The sequence below is a fragment of the Andrena cerasifolii genome, chromosome 6, assembly GCF_050908995.1.
Source record: "Andrena cerasifolii isolate SP2316 chromosome 6, iyAndCera1_principal, whole genome shotgun sequence".
NCBI lineage: Eukaryota > Metazoa > Arthropoda > Insecta > Hymenoptera > Andrenidae > Andrena > Andrena cerasifolii.
Window position 1 is genome coordinate 16,700,628 of NC_135123.1, and position 14,546 is coordinate 16,715,173.

Consider the following 14,546-nt stretch of genomic DNA (forward strand, 5'->3'; position numbering starts at 1 on the left):
TCGAAACCACGTTTTCCGAAACGGTGTGCGCTGTGATTTGAGTAAAACTCTATGGATTTTTATACAATTTTGCACAGATATTGTTAACTCTATTCTCTATCGTTCGACCGACAATTTTTTCGATTCGTTGAAAAATAACAAAATAGCTACACTTTGAAGCAAAATACTCATTTTCGTGTGTAAGAAAATGGATTTTACTACGCATAAGTCAGGTAAAAATTAAAATATCGAAAAAATTATCAGTCGAACGATGGAGAATGCATTTAAGAACATCTGTGCAAAATTGTATAAAAATCCATAGAGTTTTATTCAAGTTAGAGTGTACACCGTTTTGGAAAACGTGGTTTCGAGAAAAGCGCGTTTAAAGTTTTCGGAATGTTTTGATATTTGAAAAAAAATTGTATATATTATTCAGAGATGTGCCTATCTTCACTGAAACATTTTTATCAATAAAAGTGTTTTTGTCACTTAGAAATAAATTCCCAAAGATGCGATATTTCTTGACCTGGCCAAGCTGGTGTAACCCCTTAATAAATACAGCATTGAGTAAAAAATCTGCGCGCGATTGATGGAGCAAATAAGTTAGAGTGCAAAGGGTTAAATCCACAGGAATCCCCACGAATGAAGCTTTTACCTCGTAAAACATAATTTAACTCCAAATTACAAGCCTCCATCAAGAGCGATCCTTAAATTCTTTCTCGAATCGGGAATAAAACGTGTTGCGTCATATCTCGCGCGAGCCACGCAGCAATTAAAAGATACAACGTGCGATTCGTTTGTTAAACTTTTATGACGGCTTCTTTCGCACGGTTTTGTGCGCTTTGCCCGGCATTCAGCGCCCTCCACGCCCCCATTTTCAAATCGTTGTGAACAGGAGAAAGCGAGAATCCTCTAGTGTGCCTTCTTTGCCCACCCCACCCGTAATTTTTTTTATCCCCCTGTGTGTTCCACTACGCCCTGGTTACCAAGGAATGAATTCGCGCACTGAACTTCGCTGCGGCGAAAAATAGAATGAAAATATTTAACGCGCCGACGGATAGACAAAAGAAAATTCTTTAAATTGCTCCGACGGGGTATGCGCTTAGGGGAATTCTCACATCCCTTCGCGATGTTACGTATTGCAAGGAACCTGCTTCTTCTGTCCCGCGTTAATTTACCTTTGCCTCGATAACAAGTCTTGATTGCAAACTGAAATAAAGCGTGGCAACCTGAATTTCCATTAATTTCTATGGTGATGCAACGTGAATTCGATGCGGGGAGATAATTGGTGGTGGATAGTGCTACATGGAAATCATTTTACTAAGCTTGAGGCAGATTGTTGTACGAGCTGACGATAGTAAGCTGTTATTAACACGTATCGTGCCAAAGTAGATTTTCTTTTATTTCAGCTCAAAGAAACTTTCAATAGAAAGTTGTAAAGCTTTCCATGGATTTTTACATCTCTTAACAACCAATCGTTGCCTAGCTTTGTTCAGTAATGCAAGGTACATGGTGTTTTCAGCGACGTTGGTTATGTCTGTGATTATATTTTTAAATTACATTTTTGAAGGAAGTGGTATGTACATGTGTACAAGCTTCGATACTAGGTTGACTGAGATGTAATTCAATAACTAACTAGTGGCACGCGCAGTTTAAGTTTATTAATTTTTTTAATTAATTCTATTCGAGCATCAAGGGAAGTAGATTCTTGAATTATAGAACAATAGTAGTTGTATTACATTCTTCGTAATTTCAGCTGTATTTTAGTTTCATTTTGATTTTTATACTGAATGGAGAATTCTCTTTTTTCTTTCAATGAAAATTTCACCTCTGATAAGAATCGTGGGCCATCGGTGGCCCACCTGGTACGGAACGTGTTGATGCGTGATATCGCTATATTTCAGCTCCCTGATAGTACGCATTCGTTATTTCGAATTTATTTTATTAGCAGGAAGAAAGTAGCGTGGAAGGTAGCAAAAGTAAGGACAGGAGTTTGGACGAATAGAGGAACGTGTGAAGGAATATATGTTTATAACGAGTCAACAGTAAACCAACAATGTATGTGCAACGATTAAATGAGACTCTAAGCTCCCTTTTTACGCAGTGCGCGCGCTTTTTACGACTGCACCTCGCAGTCCAATTCTCGCGAAATCTCTCTTTTACTGTCGACTACCCTTTCGCTCATATGCATGCTTACAAGCAGATTTTATCCTGAAACCAAGCACCTGCGCGTAAAGTAACTAGGGCTACACTTAAGGCTACTTCTTATAATTAAACTTCTTACATTTACATTTCCGTATTGGAAATATTTTTTGCATCCCTCTCAAATTTACGCAGTACGCAGGATTTTCATAGAAATATGATTGATAAAATGATTCGTACTCAGTTTCGCCAAGATAGTGAGCTACACATTTTTGCAATAATGTTTTCCTAACAGGTACCTACTAATAATAAGAGAGACCTAAGTGATGACGTGTTTAATATTCGAGTAATGTAATAAATATTTCCAATACTGTATATACAGAGTGTTAAGGAAAAATAGGCTGTATAGTTATAGGATAGGCAGTAAGCTCGTTAAATTGAATGACAAATGTGTAGTAAATTGGTCGAAAGATTAACACCTTTCAAACGATTTTCGATCTGGTACTGCAAGTGAATTGCTCGACTATTTATCGTATGTAGTGTGAAAATGAACGAGTATTTCATTATATTATTGATTTAACGAGTTCTTTCTGACGAGTAACCTCTTAAATGAGCAGAAATTGGGACATTCACTTTACTACGTGACAAACGACAACACACACGTTTGTTTTTACACTGTAACCGACGAGTGGAAGCAAATAAATCACTTCTATCGCCAAACCAAAAATGTGTACATGCATCTCTCTGAAGGGGTTGATTTCTCGACCCACATTTACTAACATTTCTCGCTCAGTTCAGTTATCACTTTCGTTCCAATGCCCTGTTTATGATTATTACTTGTCCTATATTAAAACACCAGTACCTAATGTATCCAATAATGACTTCTCTACCTTTCCTGCGTCTGTCAGCCACTGCACTATATGCACTGTGCAATCTATGCACATGCATTGCGTACTGTCTACTCCTTCCCAATGTCCTGTGTATAATTATTATTTGCCCTATATTTAAACACAAGAGCCAGTAACGCTGCCCCATTCCCTCCCCCACTCAACCCCCCCGCCTCTCAACTGTTGCATTACGGGCACATGCGTTACTTTGCCAGTGGAATTTAATCGTTCACAAACAATCGAGCCCCTCAAAGCGCACAGTACTTCTCTCGAAGCTGTTGCCCCCTTTTATCTCGAGAGGCGCGCAGGGCTTTCGCCAGGAGCACAGCGTAAATCTGATAAAAATGGGCGCACCCGCGGATACGCGAAAATCGAACGGGCGGGCATAGAATTTCCGCGTGAAAAATCACAAGTCCTTCCGAACTCCCGGCGAACTATCGTCTGACGAATGCCTCGCCCCTGTTCGCGAGATATCGCGCCGGCGATATTTTGTCTCGGCGCGACGTCGCGTCGTCGAGTATTTTGGATTTCGGCGTGATAGATCGGGGTCGAGGGCGCTCCTCTCCTCCAGAGAGAGCGCGGCACTCAAAGGTACGATTTTTCGATATCCAGAGGTAATTCCGCAAAAAGCAGGTCGCGCCGCTCGGAATCGATAAGGCATCGCCGTTCGGGAAACTCGGAAACATTTAAAACAACTCCAGCGAACCAGGGCCGGAAACTTCGGATCGTTGAAGAACTGGAGGCACCGTCGGTGCTTTTGTGATCAGTTTAAGAATGTTTCATTTGTCTACATTTTTACTTGCTTGGGCGCAAAGGGCGAGGCAAAATTTTGTATGATATTATAGCAATTTAGAAAGAGGATATATGGAATTAAGCTTATTAAGTGTTTCTCAATGTGGTAAATATCAAGTTCATTCATATTCATTAGTTGAGTATGTTTAGGGTGGAACGAGGAAATTTGGTGGCTTTTTATCATAATCAAGGAATATCTGTACGTGAAACTCTAAAATTCTCAAGTAGATACCGTAATTATGTAATACAGTAGATGCTTATAAGAATTATACCCACTTTGAGTAAAAGAAAACAATGATTAACCCACCCTCGGTTGTTAAACTGGACCAAATTGACCCGGAATTCGACTTTGCGAACAAATATCTTTGAGGCATCATTAAGAATTATACTCCTGGCGTCGTGTAGTTGTATTGCCATGTATCCTCTACAAATAGAGATACTTCCCGACTGAGTGGAAGCGCCAGTGCGTGTGTGAAAGCCGTCGAAATTTGAGGTAGGGTCAAATTGACCCAGTGTGACAACTACGTTCGAAAAAGGAGGTGTGACAACCGAGGGTTAAAAAAATGTACTAAACGATTATGAAGAAGCAATTATTAAACCAATTACTAACGAGATTAAAGTGGTAGAATATAATGGAGGGAAACCTACAAAACAGTCAACTCATAAAGTGAAAGAATTAAGCGTGCCACCTGGTTATACTCTACTGGTATTTGAAATTCGTCGAAAGAGTGGAGAAATTAAACTGCAAAATTCCCATTTCTGCATACACGACAATCTACATATGTACGTACATATGTATATCGACTCTGGCGTGGATTATATTTTAGGATTAGCTTGGATATTGAAACACAAATTGATACAAGATACGAAATCTCGAGCTCGCGTACGCGAAACGAGATAAATCTGTTTCAATCAAAATTGAAATATCTCCTGACACCGTGAACGCGTGACATAAATTATTATGACATCATATAGAAATTCTCTCATGCACGTCAAGCCAATACGTGTATGATTACTGAGCTCCACAAATCCGAAACAAATTTCTGGTTAAAAATAATTCAAAAATTTTATCGACTCACTATCTTTTTGCTGTCAAGCTGGATGACGACATTTCCAAAATTATCACGTGAGATAGGTAAATGTTAAATATTATTTGTTTGGAGACATTAATGAACTGTACACTATCGATTTAATTACGTCACTACTAATGGACCAAATTGTTTCGATTGTTTGTAGATACGAGCATGTTTGATATCGATTACATGATAAAGCGGGACCAAAAGTAATATTTTTAATAAATTGAAAATATCTTGGATTAAGGAAGTTGAAGAAAAGTTCAAAACGTACCAAGTACTTTGTTTCCATATCGTTCCTTCATCTATTTTCATGTAAATATTAGGCTAATTGAAATGATTGCTCTTTCTGATATGTTTTACTAAATCAATTATGGAGAAACGGCTCATTTTCAATAACAAAATCAGATAATTGTTACATCCCGAAATCACAGACCATTCCACATTTCCACGCGACATTTTCAAAGCCCCCGCAGTTGAGACCACCCCCTCATAAATAAACCAATGGAAGCTATAATACGACAGCTTGGAACGTTAAATAATTACCACACTCGATATTATCTGGACATAAAAATCAATCGATTTTCATTGAACAGGTTAAGCGAATTGGAGCACAATTTGTATGCGGACTATCTACATTGTATAAACAGTACACAAGATCTTTCTTCATGATTTCAATCACAATTTCACCGTGATTAAATGTTAATCGTGTGCATCGTAAATTTCTATTCGGCAGAGTATGTACAGTAGCGGGCAAAAGACAGTATAAAGCATATTAAAGCAGTACCAAAAAATTATATCCTAAAATTTACTTCTTATAGGTTAAGAGAGTTACCAGAATAAGTCAATTGTAACAATATAATACCAACGTTGTACCAACTTGAAAGCCTAGTATGAAGTTAATTATGCAGACATGTAAAAGTATGAATTTTAAACCTTTTAACCACCACTGTAGATACCTTATAATTCTACGTAACACTTAAAGAGTCATGACTACCTGTGATGTCCGAGAACACATGTCTTTTCGGAATTTTTGGAGGGAAAAACTTGAAGACTTTTTTAAATAAACGGTTGTGTATAGGAAATATATTTTAATATTCTCATAGTTTCTTTTGCAATGTAGGTAATATATAAATAAATAAAGGAATTATGGCAGCGTTTTTTTATTTAAGCACTTTACGGTGACCACTGTTCGCAGCGAAAGTATCGACTTTCGCCACAGAATCGCTCTCATTTTTACATACATCTGTAAAATAAAAACTATGCAACGAAATTAAAAAAGCCCCGATCGGGCACTAGATAATCTAATATACTAACTACATTTGGTCGCATTTTTTATTTCTGATAAACCAGGTCAAATCTACAGTGGTCACCGTAAAGTGCTTAAATAAAAAAACGCTGCCAGGAGATCGCATATAATTCCTTTATTTATTTATACATTGCATTGCAAAAAAAACCACAAGAACTTTGAAATATATACTCTCGAGTACACTACCGTTTATTTAAAAGAAGTCTTCAAGTTTTTACCCTCAAAAATCCCGATAATATATGTGGTCTCAGACCTAACAGGTAGGCATGAGCTCTGAAAGAAAATAATGCAAAGAAACATGAACGGAGAAAGTGAAGTCAGAAAGAAAGAAAGCTTCGACAGTTACTTTGTACATTACCCCACTCGATAAATATGTATTCGATCCGGTTCGATTAATTGAATTTATGGCAATGCCTCCGCGAAATATTAATGAATTTTAAGCCACCCCTCAGGATTAAACAAACCGCTCTTCAGAGCGTTCCTACGAAACCCGCGCGGAATGGAGGCGGTATCTTTGGTATTTGAATAATTGAAAAGGGCCCGCCAGATCAGAAATCGCTGGAATGAGATTAATTAAGCTCGTTCCGGTCCCCTTGCACGTGGACGAGATGACAGCGAGAGCGCGCTAATGCTATGTAAAGTGCATTATACACGCGCACACACGGACGCGCGCTACAGCGGGACGCTTAATTGGATTATTTTCTAATTTCAATAGGAAGTTTGACTTCCCTTTTATTTCGTTCTAGCGTGAATCCGCTAAATGAATGCGCGTCACTTAGATTTCCTCGTTTAAAGCAAACCGCTAAACACGAATAATTTAATACCTACCGTGATTGGCGCAGCAACAACGCATTTCGTTAGCCGGGTGAGTTTTGCGGCTCGCGTGGATTGCTTTCCCGATAATAATTGAAGGATTTTTGTACGAATTACTTCTGCTGTATTCCTCGCTGAAACTCCTCGTTTGTAGGCCTGGATGATAACCCTCGCCTGGCGGATACGAGGTCCATTTTGACCCATCTTAATTACCAAAAATTTTGAAAATGATAAGCGTTTCAGATGGTGCCCAGATGGGAATGTAATGGAAAAGCTCCGTTTGGAGTTACAGGTCAAAATGGACCCCGCATCCGACGTAAGATGCAGCCAACTCCTGTACAAGGGTTAATTTATTTTCATTTCTCTTCCGACCTTTTTTCTCTTCTTATATTTTTTAATCTCTTTCGTTGGTATCAATTATTCCTTATTTCCTTTCCGTAATGGAATATAAACCTTTCCTCCCTTTCCTTCTTCCTCTTACTAAATTATTATTCTATAGCCTGGTACTTGAGATATATCCACTTGAATGAAATATCATTCGTTTAATCAAGATAGTAAGAAAGAATTTGCAACATATCTGAAATACCTGTGATGGCTCAAAAAAGTGTCTCATTTGAAAAGGCCCCGATAGATCTCGCCCGTTTACCGATCAACCATTCTTAATTCCCTATGAAAATTAACGTCAAAGCGAATCTACTAACAACAACACAAAAGTTAATACTTTATACCGAAATGTGCTCCATTTAACAATCCTTTCGCTGATGCATAACAAAGTAGTAACTCCCAGTTACTCAACCTGGAATTCTCCTTCTGGAAGCTCGACTAAAGGATCAACAACAATTCTCAGCACCATCATAAATCCTGCAACGTTCACTTTACGTCACGATGCACATCGCGTGAAACGCGACAGCGGATCCCTGAAGGGAGAAAATCAATCCCGACTGTAACCCAAGTCCCAGGGCGCTAACGCGAAATTTCTTTTGTAGTTCGACCAAGAGGAGGACTCCGGCTCAGGCGATACCAATCTCGAGCTGATCGACGGTTCGGGGGACATTGACATTAATAAGATAAACGTGAGTTGCAAGATGAAACTGCATCCCCCGTGAACGCTTGCTGACAATAGTGCGCGCTGGATAATTATCTTCCCAGCGAGCAACAAGCCCCGACTAACCCTTGATTGGATTAATAGAAAGTTTCCTGTGCCGGCTAACGAGATACCGAGCTCGGCGCTGCGTCCCGGCTGAGCCAGCTTGAAAGAATAACATTCAATTATCAGCAAAATCGAGCTTAAGTTCGAATGAAACGGAGGAATCTCTGAACACCTCCACGCGTGATGTGTACAGGAGTGTTTGCACTTCGTAATCGTGACTAACATTTGCATACGCACTAACAGCAGCTGCAGGAACGACTGCACACGCGCCACCCTCAGCTTCTTTCGCCGGCTGAAACAGATACTCGCGTTTCAACGCGGCTTTGATCGTGCAACTTTCGATAACAACTGCTGCTTTAACGCGCAAAGAGATTTAATTAAATTTATTTCGCGTTCCCGAGGTCGTTTGACTTTTTCATCGCCGGCCAGGGTGGAATCCTACTTAACGCTTTGGGAATAAAACTGTGTTTGCCGGGGGCTTTCGATTTTCAGTTCTTTTATTGGAAGTGGGCCTTTAGTGGTGGACCTGGACGAAAAGTAAGTCTCTGTGTTTAGCTGTATTTCAATATTAAACCTCTCAACCATTAGGGGCGGTTTTTCTTCGCTGAGTTTAATGTGTCTAAACGATATTTTGTTGGCCATGTCATTTTATTGTTAGACGAAATTTTTTTTAACGATATTTTCAATATCCAAAAATTGGTACGATTTTTGTATACGACACCTCTGTTCCGAAAAAAATTGATTTCAATGATATAGTTGGGTATCAGTGCAGATGGTTGAGTTTCGGTGAAACGGATTTAACGGTATAGACCACTGAACAGACACTAATCTGGCCTGACTTCTCGGTCGTTCAATGGTCAAATTGATTGTTTTTTTAGTAGATGAAATTGTCACTGTGCAGTTGTAACAGGATGAATTGGACGGACAGATGGGTAACATGAAAAGTTTATTTTGACTTCCCCAATGTTTATAAATATTTATAAGTATTTTGTGCCAGAAAGAATTACTCTCTATAAAAGAGAGAATTAATACTGTGCAAATGAATGTGAATATTTTGTCTGTTTATTAATCACCTCTTTTAAAACCTATTTCTTTCATGTTGGAGCTTGGAATTTGTTTTGTGTTCTTTGAAATATATTTTAATATAATATGTTCCAACTCCATAAGAGGAAATTGTATGACGCTTTACAGTGGGAGGAATAAAAAATAATTCATTTATTGCACAGTTACGTGCTAATACGTACCTACATAACGAAACAAATATAAAAATATTGCAGCATTCTGGTATTAATTGGGGCAGTTGTACATACTGAAATCCATTTAATCGAAACTTTCGACATGCGTGATTAATGTTCGGAATCAATTTCGTCGTAAATGAAGCATCGTGATAAAATTTTATTATACACAACAGATCCACATTACTAATGGTAAATTAATAAATAATATGCGTGGACAGAAAACAAATTATAATTAAACAAATTATTCTTAATGAAAATTCAGCATTTTCTTATATCACACATGCATAGTCGTAGGTAGAAGAAAAATATCTTATCTATATATGTCCACGCATTTTACTAATAACTCGATAACAATAAGCGAAGAAGTATATGATAGCAGTTTGCGTTTGAAATTTAAATAAAGTGAATTCTTCGAAAAATAAAACGAAGAAGCAACTTTTCTCCAACATTCCGCGGATCGTTTAAATATTACCAGTGTAATTAGCGGTTTCATTAGTCGGAAAGCGAACTAACGGCCACTAATCCACAACTAACTTGGAGCACTAAGTGCGCGATCCATTTGCTCGATGTTTCTTTGGGACTTACAAAGAGCCCCACATATAAAACGCTTTAATTGCGATTCTTCAGAGTAGTTTGAGTCATACGGCGCCTCGATGTTCCACAAAGAATCTCCTCGAAGCCTGCCCGATTCGTAAGGAAACGTGGAAATCCTTTTATGGGGATAGTTTTTCGGATACTTGGAGAACAATCGTGGCAATTTTGGCAGGATCTTGCATCGACGGTTGCACCTGATGCCTCCTGTTTCTCACGAAGCTTCTAGCCTTTCCGCTGTCATTACTAGACTTCCTCTTAATCAAAACGAAGTTTGAGGCACTTCTTTACCGCGTTACCCCTTCCCAGGACTGAATATAAAGAGACCCGGGTGCAACAAATATTTTGGGGCCCCAAACAATTTCTCAACGGCCAAAAAGCATAACATCTTTTCACAAGAAAATCGCGAAAAGGGATAATAAGAACAAAACAATAATACAGAAAATAAAATAAATAAAAGAATACATATTCAAATATATGACTGTTTTTATTGCCATGTCAGTAATAGCATTAGATTATAATATTATTATATTAGAAATTGTGTTCTAATTTCTTTATTTCTTAATTTTAATCAAATAAACAAATTTCGTTCTCATTTTTTCCTTTTTTATTTTCTCTCTTCTTCATTTTTCCCTTTTCTTCACTTTTCCATTTTCTGGGACCCTGTACAGCCGGGGCCAGCCCCTTCCCAAAACTTGTTCGACCTATTGAATCTTTCGACGATTACAGTTAACGTAGACCTAAGAGGTCTGGTGGTACTTCATTGAATTTCGACCGAGATTACGTAGGAAATTACGAAATACTTTCAGGAACAACTAACTCTGTTCGCAAACAACAAGACTGCACAGTCCACACGAGGGATCATGTGTTCACTTAAACGTGTCTTAGAGATTAGACTGAAGTTATTGCAGAGTATCACGCCCAAAGTCTCCAAGAATAAAGGCCTCGATGATTGGACGTGAAGCACGGCAGGCTGATCCCGCTGAATCGAGGAGGAATCAAATTATCCTAATGAAATCAGCGAGCAGTAAATCGTCAAGGGGCCAGGTCGACTCGAAAACGGGTTCATCAAAACGCTGTTCGGTCAAAGGTGTTTCCCTTGGAACACGCTCCTCGATCTAGACTCTCCTGCCCTGACTTCCTTCGAGATTGTGTGTAGATGATGAACAGAGAGCAAGGGATCGAGTGGTTCGTTGTGGAATTCACAAAGGAATTGCGATCGGGGAAGGAGCGCGGATGGATGGGTGGCTGAGCGTGTCAGAATGGGGCAAGAAGATTGAAATATACAAACAGACAGTTCGAAGGATACGGAGGGCAGGGAATCGGCGGGAGAAAAAGTCGAAGATACATACAGAGACAAAGAAAGCGAGGGAAGGAAAGAGATTAAGAACGAACTTCGAATCTTGCCACGTAACCACTCGCGTTTGCAATTAGACCAGACGATCCAGGTCTGCCGAAGTGAAACTTGCCAACTGGAATTGACTTGGATTTGTCCTGCTGGCCACGAGGGCAGGATGCGTCAAGGATTTTGATCCTTGGTCGTCGGTACCGATGAAAGACTTTGTTGAAAGGATTCCTGATTGCGATTGACTTTTTTCTTTTTCGAAGTTTCTTGTGTCATGCACATCGAGAAACAGAACGAATCGACTTTATTCAATTACGAAACATGAATATCAGCATTTATATTGATTTCCGATTCTGAAGTAGTTAGTTGAAGAAATGGTCGAGAAGCAAAGGTACCGATTAAATTATTATATTTGACCGCAAACGCTCTCTTTAATTTTGAATGTTTCACCGAAATTGATAATTTAAGCATCACAATTTTTAAAACAGGACGTTTGGAATGCAAAGCAAAGTTACCTTGAATCTACATAGGTACCAGGAATAATTGCCTAACTTTATAATAATTATGTGCATTATAGCCAAACTGCAGCAGTGTTTGCAGTTTTGCAAATATATGACTTTAGTAACGTGTACAACTTGAAGTTAGTATAAAAAATTTATATGTAAAAAATCTTTAAATAAAAATGGACTAGGTCACTTTCAAAATAAACGGCTCTTATGTACTTTAATCGGTTCAATTATTCAGGAGAAACATGTTTAACTATCCAACACGAAGTTGTCAGTAGTATAACCACATATTGGTCAGACCAAGTGATCCAGTTTGAAATTACGAATCCTTCCCTAGTTCTACTCGTTTCCGATTATAATATTCTAATAAAGTGCATGTTTTCTTCAATTTTCATCCACGTATTCATGACGTACTTCGTTAAATTTGAAAGCTAATGTTTCTAACCAGACAAAGTATGTGCAGTTATACTTCGTAATGTTTCAGTACTCTGCAGTTGCTCTTGCTGCACATAGTGGTTATCAAATACGAATGCCCTTATCTTCCAACGCAACAAGGTGCTCGTCCACAGTGCAACTACTGTCAAGCAATTCTGTTGAAGGGGAGTCTGTGTTCCGCCTGCTACGTGCAAAGTAACTTCGAAAATCTAAAACTCCTTTCTGGTGAATTTTAACTTGAAACTGAACAGACATGTCACTGCGAATTATAAGTTTCAAACCATCGTTATTTGAATCAAACAGGAATTGCTGTTGGGTAAATCAGCGGTTCGTTGTGCAAGATTCTTTAAAGGGATTCAAATTTATTTCTAATTATAAAAAAGAACATTGCATTTCTATTTCCACTTTTTCCATGTAATTTCTTTTATCAGTGTTTGTACACTGCTTTAAACAATTCCACTTAAAAATGTTCAACTCCATGAGCACATGCACGGAGCTTTGAACCCTTTCCACACGAAATATTTCCGTGACTTCCAACTGCTGTTGCATCTGTATTTCAAAAAGCAGAATTCGTTACTGTTCAAACTACCAAAGTAACTACCAAACACAGTTAAACAGTTAGCTAAATCACGTTTAACTTAGCCCACTGTACTCCCCGATATAAAGAACATAGAAGACCCACCCCATCTTCCAAACACCCAGCAGAATATTAACATCCTCCGAAGCTCCTTACCTTCACCCCACTTTCCTCACGACTGTCATTTAGACCGAGCAGAAAGACAACCAGATGCTCGCCGACTCGAACAAACGAAAATAATTAAGAATACCATTTTCCGGCTACACCGATTCTTCGATGGTATCGGGGTCAACGTAGTTGTCGTGAAACTCGTTCCCCGTAGCCCTGCTAACTCGTGGGAGGGCCAGAGGAATTTATTTCACCCGTAAAATCCCACTCAGGAGGGAAGCTCTCAGACCGTACGGACAGGATGCAAAGACGCAGCCGTGCATGCTGCAGCTGATCAGGGTGCATACTGCATGTGTATACAGGGTGAACGAATTCAATGGGACACGGACTCGGAATTGCACTCGTCGCTCCGATGTTACGAGTTACTGGGAGAAGCTGTTTCTTCTGTTTCATGTGTGCTGGCAATATCAATGAGACTAGGAAGACGCGCCCCTCTTTCTGCATTGATGAAAGTCTGATTGTGAGTCTATGATTGGACTCCTGGCTTAGTTTAACCTGTTAAGCGGCACATTTTTCTTATCGAAAACGGTCTCTAGTTGAGCGGTGATAAATAAGAACAGAGTTAACTCGTTTTGCCCATGGAACGTGTGAATATTTCTTAATGTTATTTCTAATAGAAATAGAATAACCGTGGGCGATAAGAGGGGCAAAAACTATGAAGCAGTGAAAAAAGCATCGTAAGATTTTAGTGAAGTGGAGTTTTCAAATGACGAGTTAACTCGTCATCGAGTCGATCTGGTTTCTATTTTTCTTGTTCAAGTTGTTCTGATTATATATGATGCAAAGTGGCTCGTAACGTGCGAAGATAACTTCAGGAATGATTTAGGCACACAGAAATAATGAAGAATGTTCTAATAAACGTTGATGTATTCCAAATTCTTCCTGACTTACAGACGTTTCTGTGGTGCAATAACTTTTGTTATAAATTAAGCTGAAACTTCATAGAACTCTGTCTTCATTAAAGAAAGTGCTGGAAGTGAACACTTTGGTGTTCAGCACAAACCCACTCACGTTACTAGGTAGGTACTTATTAAACTTTGCTCGTGCAACCAGTTATGTTATTTAAATTTACGATATTATAATTACTGACACACAAAAACGCCTGTAATTCAAGAATAGAGACAAATACCGTGTATCTTCATTAGTAATAAATACACATATTTTTTATGTCCATGGTTAACGTTAAATTAATAATAGATATAAATGGAATTTTCGATCAAGCACCGGGGTATCTAGTTAAATAAAAAAGGAGGATGTAGGTCACAGAGAAAAATGGAGGGGCAATCCTTTTATTTAGTCGGAAGCCATCTCTTAATTAAATCGAAAAGACTCGCAGCTGAATCAGCAACAAATTAACCCCTTTCTACGCCTCAGCTGAACAACTCGGGCCAAAAGAAACTACGGAATTGCTCCAAGATATACCAGGGTGCGGAAATTTAACTCGAACACAACGCTGCAGCGTTCTAGCTACTGTACGAAGGAAAATATTACGGATACAAGTGCATCCAAACGTACCTCCGGGAGCACGCCGCGCATTTGCG

The 14,546-nt window shown here is 38.8% G+C and overlaps 1 protein-coding gene across 7 annotated transcripts in view; it reads left to right on the forward strand.

Moving 5' to 3' along the window:
* Positions 1-14,546, forward strand: part of Mp (collagen XV/XVIII-type protein multiplexin) — a 325,990-nt gene that overhangs the window by 285,266 nt on the left and 26,178 nt on the right. For 5 of the 7 annotated variants that reach the window (XM_076813590.1, XM_076813591.1, XM_076813593.1 and 2 more), the window contains exon 6: positions 7,982-8,068. The exons of the other annotated variants lie outside the window; for them this stretch is intronic. In XM_076813590.1, coding sequence (XP_076669705.1) covers positions 7,982-8,068 — 87 coding nt within the window. The remainder of the gene's footprint in view (positions 1-7,981; positions 8,069-14,546) is intronic. 7 annotated transcript variants of the gene reach the window in all.